Source organism: Nicotiana tabacum, chromosome 12 (genome assembly GCF_000715075.1).
Source record: "Nicotiana tabacum cultivar K326 chromosome 12, ASM71507v2, whole genome shotgun sequence".
NCBI classification, from domain to species: domain Eukaryota; kingdom Viridiplantae; phylum Streptophyta; class Magnoliopsida; order Solanales; family Solanaceae; genus Nicotiana; species Nicotiana tabacum.
In genome coordinates, this window is record NC_134091.1 from 45,946,806 (window position 1) to 45,967,906 (window position 21,101).

Below are 21,101 nucleotides of genomic sequence, written 5' to 3' on the forward strand. Positions count from 1 at the left end.
TGAAGAATATCATCCGAACTAAATTCATTCTCCAATTTGGCAATATTTCCGGGAACAAAAGTGCAAGTTTCAATTTTTTCCTATAAAAGAAATTACTACTCCATAAATAAGCAAAAAGCACCAGGATCGCGATCCGCGTCAAAACTATAACCCCAATCGACATCGTTCATTTCCTCTAAAATCTGACGGCCCAATTCCACCCGCGCCGAAATTTCCCCAAAAAGTCTCAAAATTTCATTGTCCTCCCTCCAAACTCCACACACCCTCCTCTTCACCTATATATATTCATTCAATCTTCATCTCTACCTCACACAAAATCACCATTTTCACATCATTCTCAGCTTTTCCCACTCTTACAAAAAATCCTTAAAAAATGGCAAGAACCAAACAAACAGCACGTAAATCCACTGGAGGAAAGGCACCAAGGAAGCAACTAGCAACAAAAGCTGCCAGAAAATCAGCTCCGGCAACCGGAGGAGTGAAGAAGCCCCACCGTTTCCGTCCAGGTACGGTGGCGCTTCGAGAGATCCGTAAGTATCAGAAGAGCACTGAACTTCTGATCCGAAAACTCCCATTTCAGAGACTGGTAAGAGAAATAGCACAAGATTTTAAGACTGATTTGAGGTTCCAGAGCAGTGCTGTGGCGGCGCTTCAGGAAGCGGCGGAGGCGTACTTGGTGGGTTTATTTGAGGATACAAACTTGTGTGCTATCCATGCAAAGAGGGTTACTATTATGCCTAAGGATATTCAGTTGGCTAGGCGGATTAGGGGTGAAAGGGCTTAGTCGCTGTTTTCTTTGGGATTTTGGTTCGTGTTTTAAAGTCTCTCTTATGGTGGAGTTAATGTGTATTTTAGACTTGGGATCTGGGGTTTTAAGTTTTTTCCTTTTGTTTTAATGTAACGAAAGATCTGGAAATGAAAATCAATGTTCGTAAACTTTGGTCCATATTTTTGTTTTTGTTTTTTAAAGCATGGTTATTATCTACTTAAGAGTGTCTATTATAAATAACTTTTCTACTTTTGGATAGATGTAAGGTTTGTGTATACATTACTTTGTGTGATTTTATTGGATTGTTATTATTGTTTGTTATTAATTGCTCTATATCTGTGCATATAGAATGAAATAAATTGTTTCTTGATGGTAAGTGTTACTCCATTTTTTTTTTTAAAAAAATAAAAAATTAAATAAAAGGTTGCTACTCAATAAAATAAAAGGTTGTAACAGAAGGTGTTACTCAATTTGTCTTAATGATGTTGTTTGATTAGGTAGGAACTAGAACATATGGTTTTAAAATAAGTTAATAGATATAAATCATTTTATTTAGTTTAAATTAAGAAGTTTGAAGTTAAATTGTTTTAAAATATAGAAAGATAATTGTATTTGAGAATCACATAAGTTGGGATGATGGAGTACTAGTTTGTGCAGCTATCCATTTGGTCTTCCCTTGTTTTACTCTGAGTTTTGCTGGTGAGTACTGTAATATTGTATACCAAATTTGAATAGTTTTATCTGCTCTGCTAAATCGTAGACCAAATTCAAAAGTGTCCTTTCTATTTTAGGTTTTTGATAGTGTAATCTCAATATAAAGTGATGAACTCATGTTTTCCCTAGTGTATAGATAGTTTGAAATGGCTAAAGCTGTAGATATGCATTGCTCACAGATATGTGTAAATGCACAGAATACATTTAGAGTCTGTTTGGAAAGCCATGTGTAATTACTTGGTTGTGTAATTACTCAATCTGATAATTTCACAGTATAGTAATTACAGGGCTTGTTTGTTTGTCGTGATGAAATTACAATGTAATTAACAATGTCATATTTGGTTGTACTAGTGTAATAATGTAGTTAAATAATTTTTTCAGATTAACATGTAAATAAATTTTACGGTGAAAAAATACTTATGTAATAACAAATATTAAATATTATTTATTATTATGTATTAAATATACATATTTTTTGTAAGAAAATATATTAAATAATTATAAAATAGACTAAAATAATTGGTATTCTCCATATAAATAATTTTATAACTTGAAAGAGAACAATGAAAATATAGCATAATTTAGTAATAACGTATGTCAAATTTCAACAACAAATAAGATAAGCTCATTTGGTCTCTTAACGAAGGTTATTGTAGCAATTACAATGAAAGGAACAAAACTTGGAGAAGCTGTATAAAGCATGGCTGGTCTATTGAAGGATTACGTTCCATGGGAACTAGAATTGATATCCCAAATGAAATTAATGAATCATCTAGCAATAAACTAATTATATGCAACAGGACAACGTCAGATTACATGATGAAAAATGTCATTTGTTTCCTCATATGAAAAATATATTTGAAAGGAAAAAGAATTTGAAAGGTTGCCTTGTAATTACATTCAATTCTTTACTCCCCTTAGAATTGGAGAGTGTAATTATTCCCTCCCAGTTACACCCAATTCTCCACTAACCAAGTAATTACTTAGTCAAATAAATATACCAAGTTGTGTAATTACAACCAATTACACACGAATCCAATTCCCTTGTAGCTTTCCAAACATGCTCTTAATAAGTGCAAAGATAACAGCATACCATGACAAATCCAAAAAACTCTCTTCTGCTTTTGGTTATCTCAAAATATTGGATTTTGATGAGAAGGTAAAGATTTCATTAAAGAGTACCAAGAAAGTATTGGAATGATTGATACGAAGAGTGTTCTTCTCCTCTCTATATGTTGAAGGAGTACATGAGATCAATCGGTGAAGCAAAATCAGTTACAACCTTGTTCTCACTTCTCACACCAAAAGGAAAGATTTTTTTAGACATCTACAGATGACATGTGCTCTGCTAAGAAATCAGAATACTAAACTCTTACTAACCAAAACAATCATCTTCTACTGCAATAGCACTAGATAGATGTTTATAGCTCTAGGCAGTGGAGATTTACTTCTTTCAAGATCTTAAAAACGGAAAACAGGAGATTAAAATCCAATGGTCAACATCTAAACCTCATTTCTGGAACTCAAATTGTTGCTTGAAAGTTCTAATCCAAAGATAGATTCTAGCCAAAAGCTTTGTAAACTTGGTTGTAAGAGGACAAGGCTTGCATTTATGGCCATCAAAGTCTTACACTTTCTCCCTATTTCTGCCAAAAATGCAAATACCTTCAAGAGAAATATTCACAAAGCATCCACATGAACACGAAAAGTACATTAAACAACTGTATTAAGGGATGTCACTTTTTTATCATTTTCTAAGAAAAAAGAGACAATATCAATTATGCACGCATGACGCATCACTTTTGCTCCTTGGAAAAAAGTGTGTAGTTTTGGTTGCTGTAAAAGAAAAAAACACAGATATTTTTTTGATAAGAAATGAAAAATACAGACATGAAACTTAATTAATGTTCTCTGGCTGGAAAATGGAGGATCAGCTCAACCTGCATGCCAAGTTCCCTGGTTAAAGAAATAAACAACACAAGCACAATAAGACGTACATATCCCAGAACCAATAGGCAATAGTAACAGGAAATGGATTAACCTGGCTAGGAATGGGCAGGATCGGAGGAGCTACAACCAATCTCCTTATCAGTTTAACCTTCTTTCCTCTTTCCATTTTATTCATGTATCATCAATTTGTAAATTTCTACAGTTCTAAGAAGACAAAAAACAGTCCTTTGACGGGAAATGCACATGATCTTGCTGGCAGGCAAGTCTAGTTTTTCAAGAAGAGATTCTGCTGAGCAACGATAAATGCCAAAATGGATCCATCCAGTAATACGGTAATTTCATTGTTCTTGATGCCTTGAAGAAGTAACAACTTTTTTGCAATGCAGTATGCTGCTACAACGCACTTTCAGGTGAGAAGGTCTAAGTCTAGAACTTTAAGAAGTGAAGCTCATGTTGCAATTGCAAAGCCTCCGTAGCTGGTCCCTAATTGGTCAGGCATACAGGGCACATAGAGTGTCTTTATCCCCCAAGCCACTGGGATGAGGATAAACTAGTTTGGGGTCTGACTGCCAATGGGTTGCTTTCCACCAAATCTGCTTATCATTACATTAGTGCACAAGCTAGGAAACATGCTGACATTGTTGATGCCAATTTCAACTGGATTTGTTAACTCCACACACCTAACAAGATTAAGTTAAGTTCTTCTTCTGGATGCTCTCACATTTCAGACTTCCCATTAGTCACTATCTCCACTCCATCGGGCTCAATGTCCATCTTGTCACTACTGCGTAAGTGCCAACCAAGATATCCCTCGTATCTTCTTTGAATGCACAAATGCACAAAAAATTTGGTGCCATTTGTACCAGCAGTGTACGAACAACTCTTGCTTTCCGACTGGCCTAACATTTGGGATAACATCAGAAAGAAGGCCTTTAATGACCTTATATGCTGGGAGAATCTACTTCCTTTCTGTTTCTGGAATTTATGGCTGACTAGGAACAATAACTTGTTTGAGAATAAGTATAATCCTACATCGGCCTCCAACACCATTGCCAAAGCTGTCAAATAAATCTTTGTAGCAGGCTAAACAGAGTAGTATTAGACAGCAAGTCACTATACCTGTGAAATGGGAGGCCCCGGAAACTAGTTGTTTTAAACTAAATACTGATGGATCCTCCCTGGGGAACCCAGGAGTGGGGAGTGTAGGTGGGGTTATCAGAAATAGTAGAGGGGATTGGTTAGTGGGATTAGTGAAAGGCATTCCTATTGCCACTAACAATCTTTCGGAGCTGCTAGCTCTCATGCAGGGACTGGAAATGGCAATGAAAAAGAACCTAATACCGCTGGAAGTCACCACTGACTCATTTGACATAATACAAATGCTGAACAATGGTAACCTTATTTACGATCCAATAATTTCCCAATGCAGGTTGCCACTGGAGAGGTTGGGGAAACCAGCTGTTAAGCATAGCTACAGAGCAGTAGTGGACCTCCTCGCAAAGAAAGGAAAAAGAAGGAAACAGGCCACACTTTTTGGTAGTTCCTCCTATGTTTGCTGCAAATGTTATATGGGCAGACATACTAGGAACTATTTTTGAAAGAACTACATCGGCTTGTAATAGTACTAGTAACTTGATTTACAATGCTACTCTACTAGGGAGCAATGCTCTCAGGCTACTATAATTTTGTTATGTATAATTATCCAGATAACCAAAAAAAAGTATAATAACTTTTTTCTTTTCTTTTCCCCCCTTTTTCTTTTTTCTAGTTTGATAACTCAATTAACAGAGATAACCTAAAACCATTTCAAATTAAGAAATACGAATTTTTTTTTGGGCGTTATGAAACTTTGAAGAAAAGTTAAAAGAATTCGTGCAAAGTGATTATAAGTGATAATTTTTTTCAGTTTTAATCTATATATTTGCTCAAACTACATACCAATATTTATATCTTGCTCAAAATAAACTCACGGGCAAGGAGGGAAATCTTGGTTTTTTAATTTGCCTTCCCTTACTGCTTTAGTTTTATAATTATGCCCTTCAAAATATTCACATGTTATAGGCATGCTGGTTTTTAATATGATATGGCATTGCCAAATGGATACTTTTTATTTTTTGAGCAAAAAACCAATAGTTGAATGACTTTTGTTGTCCAAAAAGAAACAACAGTTACTTTAGTAGGTTATTTTCATAAGTTGGATGACCATCCAAGGAATTAACTCGAAAGAACGCAAATAGTTGAGGAGTTTAATTTGTTCTACTTACTTGGATAATGACTTCAAGACAGTCGAATCCCCCTAGCGCTTCGACTTCTTCCTTAATCTTGAGAGCTGAAGCCTTAGGGAAATCAGTCCTTAATCACCTTAATCTGTTTCAGTGCCTGAATATCTTTAACGCTAAACGGGATCTCCTCAAGATCATAACAACTTTTGATAACAAGTTTTTCAAGCACGGGAAATGATTCTGCTGACGCATGTCACCAAGTCAAGCGTACATTATGCAATCTCAACATTTCAAGTTTGTGGAACTCGATATCTCTACCCAGGCACCACTCATCCTGCTCAAAGTTGCTAGGGGTGCTTACTTTTTTTAAGTCATCAAAGGTACTTTTCTCTTCATTATAGTAGATTCCATTTATGGTTACCACCACTAATACTTATAGGGATTAGAGAAGCTATCCATGACAAGAGTATAAGTAGACGACAAAAGATTCCGAAACGAAGCATCATATCTCACCAGTTTCAAATAGCTAGAAACTTTGATAGATACAAAGAAAGTGTTTAACGCAGATTTTCCCACACGCATATTAGGTACAGTATTATATATAATTTGACAATGGAACACCATATTGATTTTACATGGAGTATGTTTTAACTTATTTTTGCACTTTTCAGCTTTTGATTCTCACTCAGCATAACAATTGGAGTATCATTTAATTATTAATATAGCCATATTGGTTCTTGCACTAGTACCAACGTGCACATATAGAGTAGAGCTGCTCTATGGCACCATATTTCCATGTTTCTGATATACTTATTACGTATAAGTAGTGCCAAGTAATATGACTGAAACAAGAAGTAGAATCTTTTGACACAAGCTTGGTTTCAAAGTGACTTGGGTACAAGAGAGTCGTGTTGAAGGCCTGTTGTATTGCAAAATTCCACAGTAGGATAGCTTCAGGATTTACATTCAAGAAGATAAGGGTAGAAAGCTCTTTGTAAAACTGAAACTGGCTACTCTTCAGCTATATTTCAAAAGGTGTTTAAAGCGGACCAAAAAGTGATCAGCCCGTGCCATTTTTACCTTTCTTTGAAGGGCTAAAAGTGGGAAGGGGCGGGGGCAGGGGAGGGAGTAAATTGCCTGCACCATAAGCAGTGCAGAACCAATCATTGTAAAAGAATGATTGCTTCTGCTCTCTTACTTGGATAATGACGTCAAGACAGTCGGATCCTGCTATGGCTTCCACTTCTTCCTTAATCTTGATAGCTGAATCCTCAAGGGATTTATTGCTTTGAAGCACCTTAATCTGCTTCAGTGTCTGAATATCTGCAAAGCTAAAAGGGATCTCCTCAAGATCGTAACAATATTTGATAACAAGTTTTTCAAGCAGGGGAAATGATTCATCTGCAGACGCATGCCACCTTGTCATGTATACATTATACAATTTCAAGATTTCAAGTTTGTGGAACTTGACATCTTCACCCAGGCACCACTCATCCTCCTCAAATCTCAAATCAACTAACTTGAGATATTCTAGATTGGGTAGTTTCGCAATCATGGAAACCGGCACTCTTCTACTTGTATTCCCTCTTAGTTTTAATATCTTGAGATTTGAAGGCAAGTGCAACTTGAAAATGCCACAAGGAAATTGTAGGTCAAGAAATTGAAGCTGGGTAAGAACTTCAAATTTTGGATTGCGAGTTCTCATTTGTGGAGTAAAATCGTACAAGCCACCATAGGTAATCTGAAGTTGTTGAAGATTAGGACACCTCCGCATTACCTCCTCCACACGATCAGCATCATACACAGATATGAAAACTTTCCCTAAGAACCTCAAATTTTCTAGTACAACAGATGATTCTGCAAAGTTCTCCTGCTTATTATTTCCCAAATAATGGAAATCAAATTCTGCCTCGCTGATATGGACATGCCTTAACTTTGCCAATTTCCAGAATGTAGTTGATAGCAATACAGTACCTTCAGAATGGTGCACTACCAAAGTCTCTAAATGGCACATACCTGATACCTGCTGGAAATCAAATCGATCTATACGAATTGATAAGTACCTTAGGTGATTTAGTGATTCTAATGAAGCCACGGACAAACCAAACACTCTAATACAGCTCATATCCAATACATTGAGAAGTCTAAATTCAGCAATCTGAGATGATGCATTCGGAACATAGCAAGTACCATCAAAAGGACAGAAAAATAGTAGTGACCTTAGGTGTTGGTCCAAAAGCTTCAGTGGCTCGTATCCTGGAGATGCACAATCGTAATGATCATTTTGTAGAAGACAGCTCAGCCTGATTTCCTTACAATCTGGTGGTGGAAACTTGGTAAGCTTATAGTTTGTGATATGGAAGCTCACCCCCTTCATCACTGCCATAAACTTTTCTTCTCTACTCCTCTTCAAGCAAAATTCAAGCACTAGATCATGAACCTGACAGTATTTGACCTTACCTTTATGTCCTCTCTTTGAAACCATTACCAGGCTACAACTAATTAGATCCATCAAATAACCTCCAGCAACCTCTTCAAATCTCCTCGATTCAATGCTTTGCACGATACCTTCTGCTTTCCATAAATTTATCAATCGAGACACTTCAATTTCATGGTCCTCTGGAAACATTCCCATGTAAAGAAGGCAAGGTCTTAATTGAACTGGCAAATTATCATAACTGAACTGTATGGTGGCCAGACCATATTCTCCCACCTTACCAACCAAGGAAAACAAAGCATTTGAAACCTCAAGCCACCAAGAGGCTTCCATTTTTTTCCTTGAGATAATTCCAGCCATTAAGATAATTACTAGAGGCAATCCTTTGCATTTTTCTGCTGCAGATTGACCCAATAGGTATAGTTCAGGTGGGCAGCTTTCCTTCGGAAATACTTTTTTCTGCAATAATTCCCAACTCTCTTCTGGTGTGAGAAATGGAAGAAAATAAGGATCAGTATGGTACTTGACCTGCTTAGCTAATTCCTCAAGTCGAGTTGTTAGTAGCATTCTACTTCCCATTTCATCATTTGGAAAAGATAATCTCAACTCATCCCATGCCATGACTTCCCACATATCATCTAAGACAATGAAGTATCTCTTGCCCATTAAACTTTTCCGCAACATATCAGCGAGGTTGCGTTTTTCTTTTAAATTTTCCTTGCGACCAGTTACTTGATTGGATTCCCCAAATAACAACTCTTCTAACGTGCCCTTGAAACCAGTAACTTGTCTGAAAATCTCGAAAAACACCTCTTCTAGGTCATATGTTTGTGAAATGCAGCACCAAGCTTGAGCGTCAAAGTGACGAACAATGATGTCGTCATTATACAACTTTCTAGCACAAGTTGTTTTACCTTGTCCCCCCATCCCAACAATTGGGATGACATCTAGCTCATTTGTTCCTTGAATTAGATGCCGAATTATTCTTTTCATGTCATTCTCAAAACCTACTATCTCCTCATCATTCATAGGATTGCTATGTTGAATTGATAGATGCTTAGGGGGCTTTAATGCAAGGCAGGACTTGGGAGCAGTAAAGTTCTTTGACCAGATCTCAGTCACCTCCACACTAATAAGTTTGATCTCTTTTATGATTGTAGGAAGTGAGCAGAAAAGATGCTGAAGTAAATTATATTGAACAAGAATAGAGTCAATAGCAACTTCAGCCTCATATGCCAGATTGATAATACGCATCTGCAGATCTTTAAGAATTTCATATTCATGTTCAAACTTTGCAACATCTCCAAGAAATGATCTTAGTAGTGAGAGCTCTTCCTTTAAAATACCAATATGAGGCTTCATCATGGTCGCTAAGCTAGATTTAGAACTCAACATCTCGTTGAGTTTATCTAGGAGAAAATCCATAAAGCCCAACCCACCAATTGCCGGAAACTGAGATGGAGAGAATTTCAACATTTTGCAGTGCCTTTCTTCCATTTCTGCCTTTAGATGTTCAATTTTCTCCAGTATCTGTGCCACGCCAATATTAATCTCGCTGGTCTTGCCCTGGATTGAAGAGCTTTCAAGAAGCTTTTCAGCAACAACAAATATATCACCCACAAGATCTACAACCTTTTCCATGACCTCATCCAATGTCTTACCATTAATAACACTATTCGGCACATTTGCAAGCAAAATCAACAAGAACTCTACTACCGCATCAATCTTTTGTGCAGAGACATTGGTCTGAAAATCCTTGAGCTTTTCATTTTTGAAATACTCCATCCAACTTTGGAGCAGATATGAAAAACGATTCAGATTGCCTGCATTCTTTAATCTTTTTAGGGACTCTAATGTATCATCAATCTCGTTTTGAGCCATCTCCCTTGGATAAGGTAAAAAGTTCCTGCAAGTCAGCAAACTCATGTATTACTCTTCACTAAAAGCATCATGTTTTCGTTTTCTTTTTGAATGTATCTTCAATTTGGAATATATGCCATTATTCTTATGGAGAAACAAGTTCTCTAAACATCAGTTTTAATTACAATATTGTCACTCTAAGTTGTAACTTACTTATTAAGAGGCTTTTCATGAAAATCTAAAAAGAAAACAAGTTCCCTTAAACCATGTAACTAGTTAACGTTTTATATATGTCAGAAAGCACTTGGAAATATGGACTTCAAAAATTATAAATGGGGAAGCTTCGTATATGGACCTTCTAAAGCAAGTCAAGTTTGTGGTGTTTTGGGGGAAAATTGCCACTTTACTACTGCAATTTGAAAATAAGCCACAGTTCCAAAAACTAACAGAAATTTAGCCCTTTTTTAACATTTGGATAAAAATACCCCTAACTAAAGCGAAGACCTGCTTCTTCGTCTTTTCTGTTTTTTCCGAACTCCAGGACGCTGTCTGGAATTGAGCTTTTGTAACTTAAAACTCCAGGACACGTCCTGTAAGTATAAGCTAAAATGGCACATGTCCTTGAGTTTAGTTTTTGTAACTTAAAACTCCAGGATTGTGTCCTGGAGTTCGCCTATTGACTGTCTAGATCAAACTCTTCCTAAATATTCAAGTTCAAAAGAGATTGCAAAACTTGAACTTGGCCTTTTGTCCCAAACCCTACCTAAAGTACCAGCCACTACCAAAAGTTAGAGGCCCAAAACCCCAGCCCTAATGATTAAATAAACCACTCCAAGTCAGGAAACACAATTACTCAAAGACCATTGCAGCTTATTAAATCATCAAACTTTACAGCATATCCATCAAACACCAGAAACCTCTCCTCAAACATTGATATAACACGCCGTAGAAAATGGCACAACGTAACATAGTAAAAAAATTACTGATGATATTGAAAGAAGCAAGGTCATTCCTGTTGAAGAATCCCACATATGTTGGTGAAGGCTCAAGGAATGGGTGGTCTCTTATACGACCTGGGTAAGCTTGCTTCTGGGATTGAGTTAGACCTAAGGTCTATTTTATTAACAATCTTCCCCCACGGCGGAAATAAATGCCATGGATATCAATGAGGTACAAAAATATTACCTGCAAGTAAGCAGCATGAATCCTGCCCTTACTAACCCCCGCAGCTTGAGCAGTATGGACACCATACCTGAAAATAAATCCCTGCACGCAAGGCAACAATCTAAATTGAAAAACAGGAAACATTCAGTTTACAACAAGAAAAGGACACACATTTAAGAGCATCGAATCCTACAAACAACAACCACAAAGGCCCGGAAAAACTATCAAATATAGTCTCAAGCACCAACTATCAAATATAGGTTACATAGTTTTACATTTAATGGAGTTTCGAACTAATTAGTAATTGTGCCAAAAGAGTACTTGATCCATAATTGCATAATTCTCTGTAGAAACAATGTTCTGGCTCTTTGTACTATATTGGGCAAAAACTCTAAAAGGAGTGGACTATACTGTCAGTGCATAAAAACATGTTTATCGTCATGCTTCGTATTTTCATCATGGAATAGAAACATACACTCACTAGACCAAATTTAATGTAATTATAAGGAATTGGCTAGGCATTCATCTCCTTATATATTGATTGATTTTTGTTTCATTACCCCATTGTTCATTATCTTCTGACTTCTAATATGCCAATGCTATTCAATGAGCTTGTGTGTCTCTCCTCTACCTTGGAAAAAAGTGAAGTTAGGTCGGCGACCTACTTCACTTTTGTACTTTTCATTCTTCTATATAAATAAAAGTTGGCATGTTTGCCTTTCTCTAAATGAAAAAACGAAGGTAATATGGTCCATAGTTGAGAAGAAAAACATTTTCACAACAAGATAGTCCATAGTTGTTAATCAAGGTGAAGGTACAATCACTTAAATGTCATATTCTAACTTATAAATACCAAGTGAATCAACTTAAATTTCAAAAAGAAGCTAAGTAAACGGAAGTTCTGCTTCAGGCTCACAATTAATTAAACAAGTGTGAAGAATAGTCGTCGTCTTTTTCGCCTATCTTGTATTTCCAACTTATCCTGTAAAGTAGCAACATAGATGATAATTATAATTAAAAATGCTTAGCAGATTCCTCCCAGAAAGGTTAATATTGCATTTAAACGAAGATGCACTAATAAACATAGCAAGAGTTTTGTCAAGAGAGACAGTGCTATTATAATTAACTGAAGGCAAATGGAACTTAAAATACAAGTACAATAGACATCATAAAATATGAATACACAAGATCTTACTAAGTTGAGGCTCAGACTACAGCTCCACTCTAACTCTAACTCAAGAATCTACATTCACTTGGATATCGCCATATCAATAGAAAGTTAGGTCAAATATAACTGAAAAAGATAATTAGGATCACTAGATTTAGCACATAAATAAATTGTTAGATCAAGAAAACGAACGATGAAAATATTCAAATCTGAGCAAAGAAGACTAATTGACAACTCTAGTAGGAAAATGGTGAAGAAGTTTTTCCTTAAGTATTCTTAAAAGACTTGAAAGAATGCCAAAAAACTATGGTCAAGCAAAAGCTCAAAAGTCACCTTCAATGATCAAAAATCGAATCTGCTATAGCGGATTGTGTTCGTATTAAGTGAAGAGGTTGATAATAATAGTAACTCGGAGTATATTCAACGGCGCAGAGAGAGAATGTATGAGCTCTTATTTAGTTGCTAATGGTGGAAAAATATCCATTTCCATTGGCCTTAATGAAAAACATACTGTATATTATATGGCTCCAAACTCCAAACTCAATGATTAATTAATATGCATTATTAAATTTAGTGCTACTTTAATTTACACATCCCACAAGTTATCTGCCCAACGGTTATTTTTGTAGAAAACGACAAATTACAGAAATGATTTCACTTTAGATGTCTAGAGTGACAAACATCTTTTATAGTATTCTTTTTTGGTATCTTATAATGATTTGCCATTTTTGAAACTAGAGAATAAAGATATTTTGTAGTGCTTCTGTCTGGATATATTGCCTTGCATGACAAATTTATATAGTACGTGTTATCAAATGTATATTTTAATTTGTAATACATATCACTGGAATAGTGCCCGATAGTGGAGTTTTCTGATTTTGGTCCCTTAAAGTAGGATATCTTTTTATATTTAAATTATTTTTAGAACTAGATTATCCTAAAAATGGATTAATCGTACAAATTTAACATAATACCAGTGACTGAATGATTCATTAAATTTGTAAAAATCCATAAGTAAAGATCAAAAGTACAGTATTTGATTAATTGAAGGTCAAGAATACTTATCCAAATATCACAAAGACTAAAATGAGTACTAGTATATTCTCCGGGACTAAAAGCACAAGCTTCCCTCGTTTAAAAGGAAAAACAAAATGCGTTAGAAAACCAAAAAGCACCCGGATCATGATCCGCGTCGAAAGTGTAACTCCAATCATTACCGTTCGTCCATTTCCTCTAAAATCCGACGGTCCAGTTCCACCCGCGCCGAAAATTTCCCCAAAAAGTCTCAAAATTTCATCTTCCTCCCTTCACATTCCACACATATATTCAGTCACCCTTCAACTCTTTCCCCACACAAAATCACAACTTTCACACCATTCTCAACCTTTTCCACTTTTACAAAAAATCCTTTAAAAATGGCAAGAACTAAACAAACAGCACGTAAATCCACTGGAGGAAAGGCACCAAGGAAGCAACTGGCAACAAAAGCTGCCAGAAAATCAGCTCCGGCAACCGGAGGAGTGAAGAAGCCCCACCGTTTCCGTCCAGGCACGGTGGCGCTTCGAGAGATCCGAAAGTACCAGAAGAGCACTGAACTTCTGATCCGAAAACTCCCATTTCAGAGATTGGTAAGAGAAATAGCACAAGATTTTAAGACTGATTTGAGATTCCAGAGCAGTGCTGTGGCGGCGCTTCAGGAAGCGGCAGAGGCGTACTTGGTGGGCTTGTTTGAAGATACAAACTTGTGTGCTATTCATGCTAAGAGGGTTACCATTATGCCTAAGGATATTCAGTTGGCTAGGCGAATTAGGGGTGAAAGGGCTTAGTGAATTTTTGTTTGGGTTTTGGGTAAATTTTGCTTAGTCTTTTGAAGAGGTTTTATGGTGGAATTAATGTGTAGGTTGGACTTGGGATCTGGTGTTTTAGGTTGTCTTTAATGTAATGAAAGATTTGGAAATGAAAATCAATATTGTGGTAAAAAGCCTGTCCATATTTTTGTTTCTTGAGCTATTCACTTGTCTCTTCCCTTTTTTAGTCTGAGTTTTAATGGCGACAACTGTAATTTAGAATTGCAATTTTATTTACAAGTCTAAGAGGCAGGTTTATTGTTATGTAAATGAAGCAAAACTTGGTTATATCAGAATGTCATTTTGAACAGAGTTCTTTCCAATATGGGAACATAACTTTATTTGCTCAAGTACAGGATTAGGAGGATAAGGATAGGTAACATAATCACAATGTAAAATATTCAAGATAAATTTAACAATGAAATGGGGGTTTCCAATAGAAAAAGGGCATATGGTCAAATATTGGACCACATACAGCTGTTCAGACTCTGCTAATAAATCATGTACTGAACTCTTACTAACCAAAACAATCATCTTCAATTGGAATAACACTGTCGAGATAATCTAAATTATGCATTCCTCTTGATGTTTATAGCACTAGGCAGAGGAGATTACTTTTTTTAAGAACTTGAAAGGGAGGTTGGAGATCAAAATCCAACGGTCAGCATCCAAACCTCATTTCTGGAATTCTATTTGTTGCTTCAACAGTGGCATCAAGATGTGATGAATATTCTAATCCAAGGATAGCTTATAGCCAATGGCTCTGTAAATTTGGGTAGAAGAGGATAAGGCTTTCATTAATGGCCAGCAATGTCAGCACTTCTATCTCAGACGAATTTCCAATCATTCAGAGCACATGTGACTTCCACTGGAGGCATATTTATCCCCGTTTTGGCCAAAAGATCAAACACCTTCAAGAGAAGATATTCACAAAGTATCCACATGTGAACATGAAAAGTACATCAAATTGACAAGTTTGAGAAATGAGAATGGTTTAATGTCTGAGAATTTGAAAGGATTGCCCTTGTCCAATATTGGAAGTGATACTCAAGGTGAACAGAAGTCTGGATAACAAGACTCAAAGGAGTCTTTTGTCGCGAATACAAGAAAACTCTAGCTTTCATTCCCTGTCTTTAACAAAATTTCACTTCGTCCAACCCTCTCCTTTCCCTGCACAACAAAGAAAGAGACAAAGTCAGGCTCCTAAGTTCCCCATACTTTCTAGGTCTCGACGAAAAAGTTCCTATTTATCACTATCTCTATACGTGTATAAGTCTGCTAGCATATGAAATACATAGACTCTATAGCAAGAAGCAAACAATTGAATGAAGGAAAAGGCGTCAAAGAGTTCAAATTCATTATAACCGCCTCACCTCTTTCCCGGTGCCCAGAGCCAAAACCCACTGGTTGGCACAGGAATGGGAGAGCGCTTGAGAGGATTAATGGGAAATGGTCAATCTTGCTAGGAATGGGCAGGAGGAGCTACAACCAAACCCCTTATCAGTTTAATCTTCTTTCTTCTTTCCATTCTATTCATGTATTGTCAATTTAAGAAGAGGAAAGCAGTCTTTTGACTGGACATGCACATGATCTTGCTGGCAGGCACGTCTAGCTTTTCAAGAGGAGGTTCAGATTCAACAATGATAAATGCTAAAATGGATCCATCCAGTAATGGTTATTTCATTGTTCTCAATGCCTCAAGTAAGAAATCTTATGCAATATGCTGCTACAACATACATAGTTAAGATAGTCTGAGGAGGATAAATAGCATAAATTCAGATATTATACTTCTATATTCAGGAAAAAGCATCATTAATGGATAGATTTCAAATAGCAAGGATATTTGATGCTAGCACAAGAAAGTTGCATCAATGTCTTTGACATTATTAGACTTAGGTCCTCTTGCCGCACTTGTGCCATCTTCTTTATGATTTAGGAGCTAGGATGTTTCAAGAAGAATCTTTTGATTGGAACTAAAGCACCAAACAACATTAAAATAACAACGTTCAAACCTATGCTTTTCTTTTAAAAGGAACTCTTTGAATAAATATACAAGATTATATCTACAACCTAACTAAACTGAGAGAAGTAACAAACTTTGAAACCCCCCAAAACAAACTCAACAGAAAAATACTTCAGCCCACAGTAATAGATCACATTTTCTGTTTGATCAGTAAAGTAGAACTTCTGGATAGTGTCTGTCATAGCCCTAGTTTTGGTAAATACAAAATTGAAAAGGCCTCAACTTTTACATCTAAAGGTGCTCAAGAATGCTGAAGTAGTGGAATCCTACATGAAGAATCCACAACAAATCACATGGCTATACCTTTGCTGTATATACCCACGTTTCAAAATTGATCCGAGTTTTTACTTAGAAAAAAAGAAGAAGATACGTTACATTAAGAATGACACGAAGAGTATACCATATGAAGATGGTGTGAAATGAACTATGTAAGTGGCATAATCTCTTTATCCCTCTGTTTCCTGAGAGGAGAGAATTCAGTCCTTAAGTCTCATGACCTTTCAACAGCAAAAAGACAGGTGTACAAAATAAATTGAGCAGAATTCTGCTGATATATATATCTTCAAGCAGAAGTGGCCAATCTTTATCCGAAAACAAATTAAAAAAGGAACGAAAGAAAGGAGTTGATGTTAACTGCTTATTTTGGGTCATCCTCTAAGCTTTTCTTGGGTAGGGCAACATGGAGAGACATAAGGAGATAAAATAATAATCTAGATTAATCAGTATATATGGAAAAAGCAAAGGAAATATAACTATAAATTTTGGTGCTCATAGCAACATACAACTCCCCAAGGCTCTATTGCCTATGGACATAATACGATCTGCATGTAATACTGATAAGCCTGTATCACTGATGTTAATATGGATATGTTTACTTCTTCTGTTGCTTACGGAGCATTGTCATCAAACAGAACTTTGTAAAACCGCTTCCTCTCTTCCGGATCAAATATGCCACCTAAATCTCCTCCTTCCTTATCTTGTTCTGATGAAATTTCGTCGCTTTGGCTCCTCCTTTTCTCTGGCTTTGGCATTATCATGCCTCTGTTCCTCTTCTTTTCTAAATTCAATAGATAATGTCTGCGATTATATTCATGGAGTCCCTCCTGCATTAATTCTCCAAACTTCTCCTTGACAACAACAAGAGGGTCCTTTTCGATCAGTTCTGACCCATTATATGCTTCCCTGAGGAGAACTGTATAGATCTGGTATCTGTTAGAAACATAGAATATTCCAGGATGTTTGAGCAGAAAAACATTTAATTTCTCTGGTAAACATAATTCCCTTCTAAAATGGCCCAATTTGAAAATTGATGCCTTTTTCCACAAGGTCAATGACAGTAACTCATGCACTACTCCCACTGTTCTCTTGTCCATTTCCTTTGAACCATCCACTAAACCATCAAGTCCAAGATAAGGTGAAATATATGGAGTAGAATTAAAATCTTCAAATCTTTCCCATGATTTGACCCAAGTCGGAGGCAAGGAGCACGGGAAACCTGGCTCTCGACCATCCTTTATGGCCTTTCTTTCGATTGCAGAAACTGCTAAATCAGGGTTCCAGGCTGTGAGCTCAATCTCCATCGAACTCCGCCTCCCGGTGTGGTTAACAACTCTAAATATTTGAGGGTACTTGGGTACAATCCTGAGCAAATAATCATCAGGAAATCCAAAATTCCTCCTCAATTCGTTAAGTTTCATAATATTCAGCCTTTGATCACAGCTCATCATCAACAACTTTGTTAATCGCTCAGCATATATCGGTTCCTGCATATCCTTAACAGACTCTTCCTCTTCAGTCAAAAACATCATTCTTTTAGTCAGACCACAATAGTACTCATCATTCTCAAGGTAGACTTCAAAGCAACAAGGATACTTTTTCAGCCAATTTAGAGCTTTGCCTTGAAGATCAAGAGTGTTGAACTTCTTCTGCAGGTATTTTACTGATGCAACCTGGTTAGGACATCTCATAATAATGTTCTTAATCTGATTATTCACTATCCATCGACGATTTCTATGTAATGCACCTTCAAGATCTGGATCTTTCTTCATTGACCAAAGAGAAAACCTTCGCCGAACACAAATATTAAACATTGTATCCCACAAACTCAAGTACCCATTTCTCTGGCTTTTCACATAAATCTGAGTTGCCATTCCTAATCACCACTTACATATATACCAACTAGCAGGGGCGGATGTACATATGCAGTATGAGCTATGAGTTTAGCAGAACCCAGTAACTTTGGCTCAGACTCTTATATGTACAAATATCAAATTTGGAACCCATTAACTCAAATGGACATAGGGTTCAGTGGGGTTCTCGAACCCATAAAGTTCAAATTTAAATCCGCCTCTGCCAATTAAGATGTAATTACTGCTTCAGACAAGTAAATAAAAGCTATTATTTGAGAACCTCATTACTTTAAATAGTAGAATAACATCAAAACATCAACCAAATACTCCGCCAGTACCGCCACGGAGAACATATGAAATCAAATAAGTTTCACTTAAGGGCTACTATCCTGAACCCAATTGCTTAAATTTGTAGAATCATAAGAAAATATGCAGCAAAGATGAATTCTTGCTTGCTAATAAGAAATGAGGATGTCAGTAGATTTATCAATCAACTGAAATTTTATAAAACGGACCTTTATAAGGAAGGAAAAGCACAAAAGCAATTTCTGTTCAATTTTCTTATGGGGCTAGCGGCTTTCAGTAACAGACATTTTCATTTATCTCTCTCTTTCTTGTTTTGCCTCACACACCTCGGACAACATCATAGTACGCCTTTTGACAAATTACAGATCACAGTTTTTCTTCTACTACTACTAATACTCAAAATCCCTTGTATTTCGGCCATCCTAATTCCTAATTTAGACGTATGGTTGGTAAACGAAGCGGGTCAAACCGGATATGATGACGTTTTACTGGGGCAAGTGCACAGATACCCATGGCCTCGTGAGTCGTGACCCCCTATTTAAGGCATAGCCAAAATTTATAAATTTTTGTAAGTTTAGCCATTTCAAATTCAACTATATGCATGCACAATCGAATTTGCAAAAAATCGGGTTGGAAATTACAAATTTGCCTAAGTTTGGCAAAAAGTCGTTTGTGCAAACAAATTTCTGACAGTTTTGCCTGAACTTCAAATATACACAACTGAAGTTGAACTACAATGTTTGACATTTATGTATGCCAAAGCCAAAAAAAATCCCCTAATTTGCTTTCTTATTTACGGTTACAGTGTGGGGTCCATCCCATGAATGTGAAAGACAAACTTCCTTTGTCATAAAGTACTACCAAATCTATAGAAAAAAAATGTGATTTGGGTTGACAGATTTTTATTGCTTTCAAAAGGTGAAAGTTTGACATTTCTATTATGATGATGTCATCTATGATGCAAGTAAAAAGAATTGGACGTCTATAAATAGATAGCTCCTGATTCAGTTAAAGATACACAAACAAAGAGAGAAAAAAGAGTGATGTTTCACAAACAAGGTATAAGAAAATAGTATGTGAGAAAAATAGAGAGTGAGCGATATTGTAGTGAGTTGGGAATATCAAAAGAGAATTATTTCTTTTGCGTATTGTTGTGATCTTTGAAGTATTTTACTTGAACCTATAAAGTGTAAAATTCCTTACTATAGTAATAACAGTTGCTCGTCTCGGGACCGTGGCTTTTTCCTTATTCAAAAGGATTTTTCACGTAAAAATCTTGGTGTCGTTGTCACTCTTTTATTCTTGCTAATGACCGTATCTCGGTGCTACGTTATTATTCCTCTTTTATTACTGTGAATATTATTTCTGTAGGGGGTTTATTCGCAACAACTGGTATCAGAGCACATGTTTTGCTCGTTCACAAAAATACTATTCACTGTCGATAGTACTATACTTAGTGAAAAATAAAAATGTCCGGAGTAAAGTACGAGGTAGCAAAATTTAACGGAGATAGCGGTTTGTTAATATGGCAAAGAAGGATGAGAAATCTGCTCATCCAATAAGGATTACACAAGATACTAGATGCTGATGCCAAAATGCCTGATACCATGAAAGCTGAGGATTGGGCTGATTGGATGAAAGGACTGCTAGTGCAATCAGGTTGCACTTATAAGATGATGTAGTAAATAACATCATTGATGAAGACACCGCACGTGGAATTTGGACAAGGTTGGAAAGCCTATATATGTCCAAAACGCTAACAAATAAATTGTACTTGAAGAAGCAGCTATACGCCCTACACATGGGTGAAGGTACGATTTTTTTGTCATATTTAAATGTGTTTAACGGATTAATCACACAGCTCACCAATCTCGGAGTGAAAATCGAGAAAGAAGATAAAAGCCATCTTGCTGTTGAACTCATTGCCATCTTCGTACGATAATTTGGCAATAACCATCCTGCACGGTAAGACTACCATTGAGTTGAAAGATGTCACATCGGCTCTTCTACTCAATGAGAAGATGAAAAAAAAGCCTAAAAATCAAGGACATGCTCTCATCACAGAAGGTAGAGGCAGGAGTTATCAAAGGAGTTCGAGCAACTATGGTAGATCTGAAGCTCGTGGGAAGTCTAAGAACCGATCCAAATCAAGAGCTAGAAATTGCTACAATTGTGATCAACCAGGTCACTTCAAAAGAGATTACCCAAATCCAAGGAAGGGCAAATGTGAAACTAGTGGCCAGAAGAATGACTACAACACAACCGCCATGGTGCAAAATAATGATAATGTTATCCTCTTTATAAATGAGGAAGAGGAATGCATGCACTTATCAGGTCCAGAGTAGGAATGGGTGGTTGATACAACAACATCTTACCATGCCACACCGATAAGAGATCTTTTTTGCAGATATGTAGCAGGTGATTAAGGCCTTGTGAGAATGGGTAACACAAGTTACTCAAAGATTACGGGGATTAGTGACATTTGTATCAAGACAAATGTCGGATGCACATT

General features: G+C 36.5%; 4 protein-coding genes across 8 annotated transcripts; 2 read left to right on the plus strand and 2 right to left on the minus strand.

The window, feature by feature from the left end:
* The first annotated feature begins 292 nt into the window (after positions 1-292).
* LOC107816835 (histone H3.2) lies at positions 293-936 on the plus strand. The gene has a single exon (XM_016642581.2). The coding sequence runs from the start codon at positions 374-376 to the stop codon at positions 782-784; it is 411 nt and encodes a 136-aa protein (XP_016498067.1). The 5' UTR covers positions 293-373; the 3' UTR covers positions 785-936.
* Positions 937-6,564: 5,628 nt separating this feature from the next.
* Positions 6,565-12,772, minus strand: LOC107816834 (putative late blight resistance protein homolog R1A-3). 4 transcript variants are annotated; one of them, XM_016642574.2, is made up of 4 exons: positions 12,618-12,766; positions 12,312-12,410; positions 11,138-11,218; positions 6,565-9,998 (listed from the first exon to the last, which is right to left on the minus strand). In XM_016642574.2, exons 3-4 carry the CDS (start codon positions 11,200-11,202, stop codon positions 6,716-6,718), a joined length of 3,348 nt encoding a protein of 1,115 aa, XP_016498060.2. In that variant the 5' UTR covers positions 11,203-11,218; positions 12,312-12,410; positions 12,618-12,766; the 3' UTR covers positions 6,565-6,715. The 4 variants fall into 4 exon arrangements, with proteins under 4 accessions (XP_016498060.2, XP_016498063.2, XP_016498061.2 ...); XM_016642577.2 differs by lacking the exon at positions 12,312-12,410 and having other exon boundaries at positions 12,618-12,772; XM_016642575.2 differs by lacking the exon at positions 12,618-12,766 and having other exon boundaries at positions 12,312-12,427.
* Positions 12,773-13,607: 835 nt separating this feature from the next.
* LOC107816836 (histone H3.2) lies at positions 13,608-14,265 on the plus strand. Its single transcript, XM_016642582.2, has one exon. It carries the CDS (start codon positions 13,700-13,702, stop codon positions 14,108-14,110), a length of 411 nt encoding a protein of 136 aa, XP_016498068.1. The 5' UTR covers positions 13,608-13,699; the 3' UTR covers positions 14,111-14,265.
* LOC107816837 (protein WHAT'S THIS FACTOR 1 homolog, chloroplastic) lies at positions 13,636-19,280 on the minus strand. Of its 2 annotated transcripts, none has more exons than XM_016642583.2 (2): positions 16,555-19,280; positions 13,636-15,301 (listed from the first exon to the last, which is right to left on the minus strand). In XM_016642583.2, the coding sequence occupies exon 1, from the start codon at positions 18,302-18,304 to the stop codon at positions 17,042-17,044; it is 1,263 nt and encodes a 420-aa protein (XP_016498069.1). In that variant the 5' UTR covers positions 18,305-19,280; the 3' UTR covers positions 13,636-15,301; positions 16,555-17,041. The 2 variants fall into 2 exon arrangements, with proteins under 2 accessions (XP_016498069.1, XP_075082543.1); XM_075226442.1 differs by having other exon boundaries at positions 15,505-19,280.
* Positions 19,281-21,101: the final 1,821 nt, after the last annotated feature.

Bases quoted from the DNA above. Each gene is read 5' to 3' on its own strand.
- LOC107816835 (XM_016642581.2), top strand. From the start codon at position 374: ATGGCAAGAACCAAACAAACAGCACGTAAATCCACTGGAGGAAAGGCA.
- LOC107816834 (XM_016642577.2), bottom strand. From the start codon at position 11,202: ATGGTGTCCATACTGCTCAAGCTGCGGGGGTTAGTAAGGGCAGGATTC. The intron at 9,999-11,137 runs GTAATATTTTTG...GCTGACTTGCAG, and splicing joins TTCATGCTGCTTACTTGCAG to GAACTTTTTACCTTATCCAA.
- LOC107816836 (XM_016642582.2), top strand. From the start codon at position 13,700: ATGGCAAGAACTAAACAAACAGCACGTAAATCCACTGGAGGAAAGGCA.
- LOC107816837 (XM_016642583.2), bottom strand. From the start codon at position 18,304: ATGGCAACTCAGATTTATGTGAAAAGCCAGAGAAATGGGTACTTGAGT.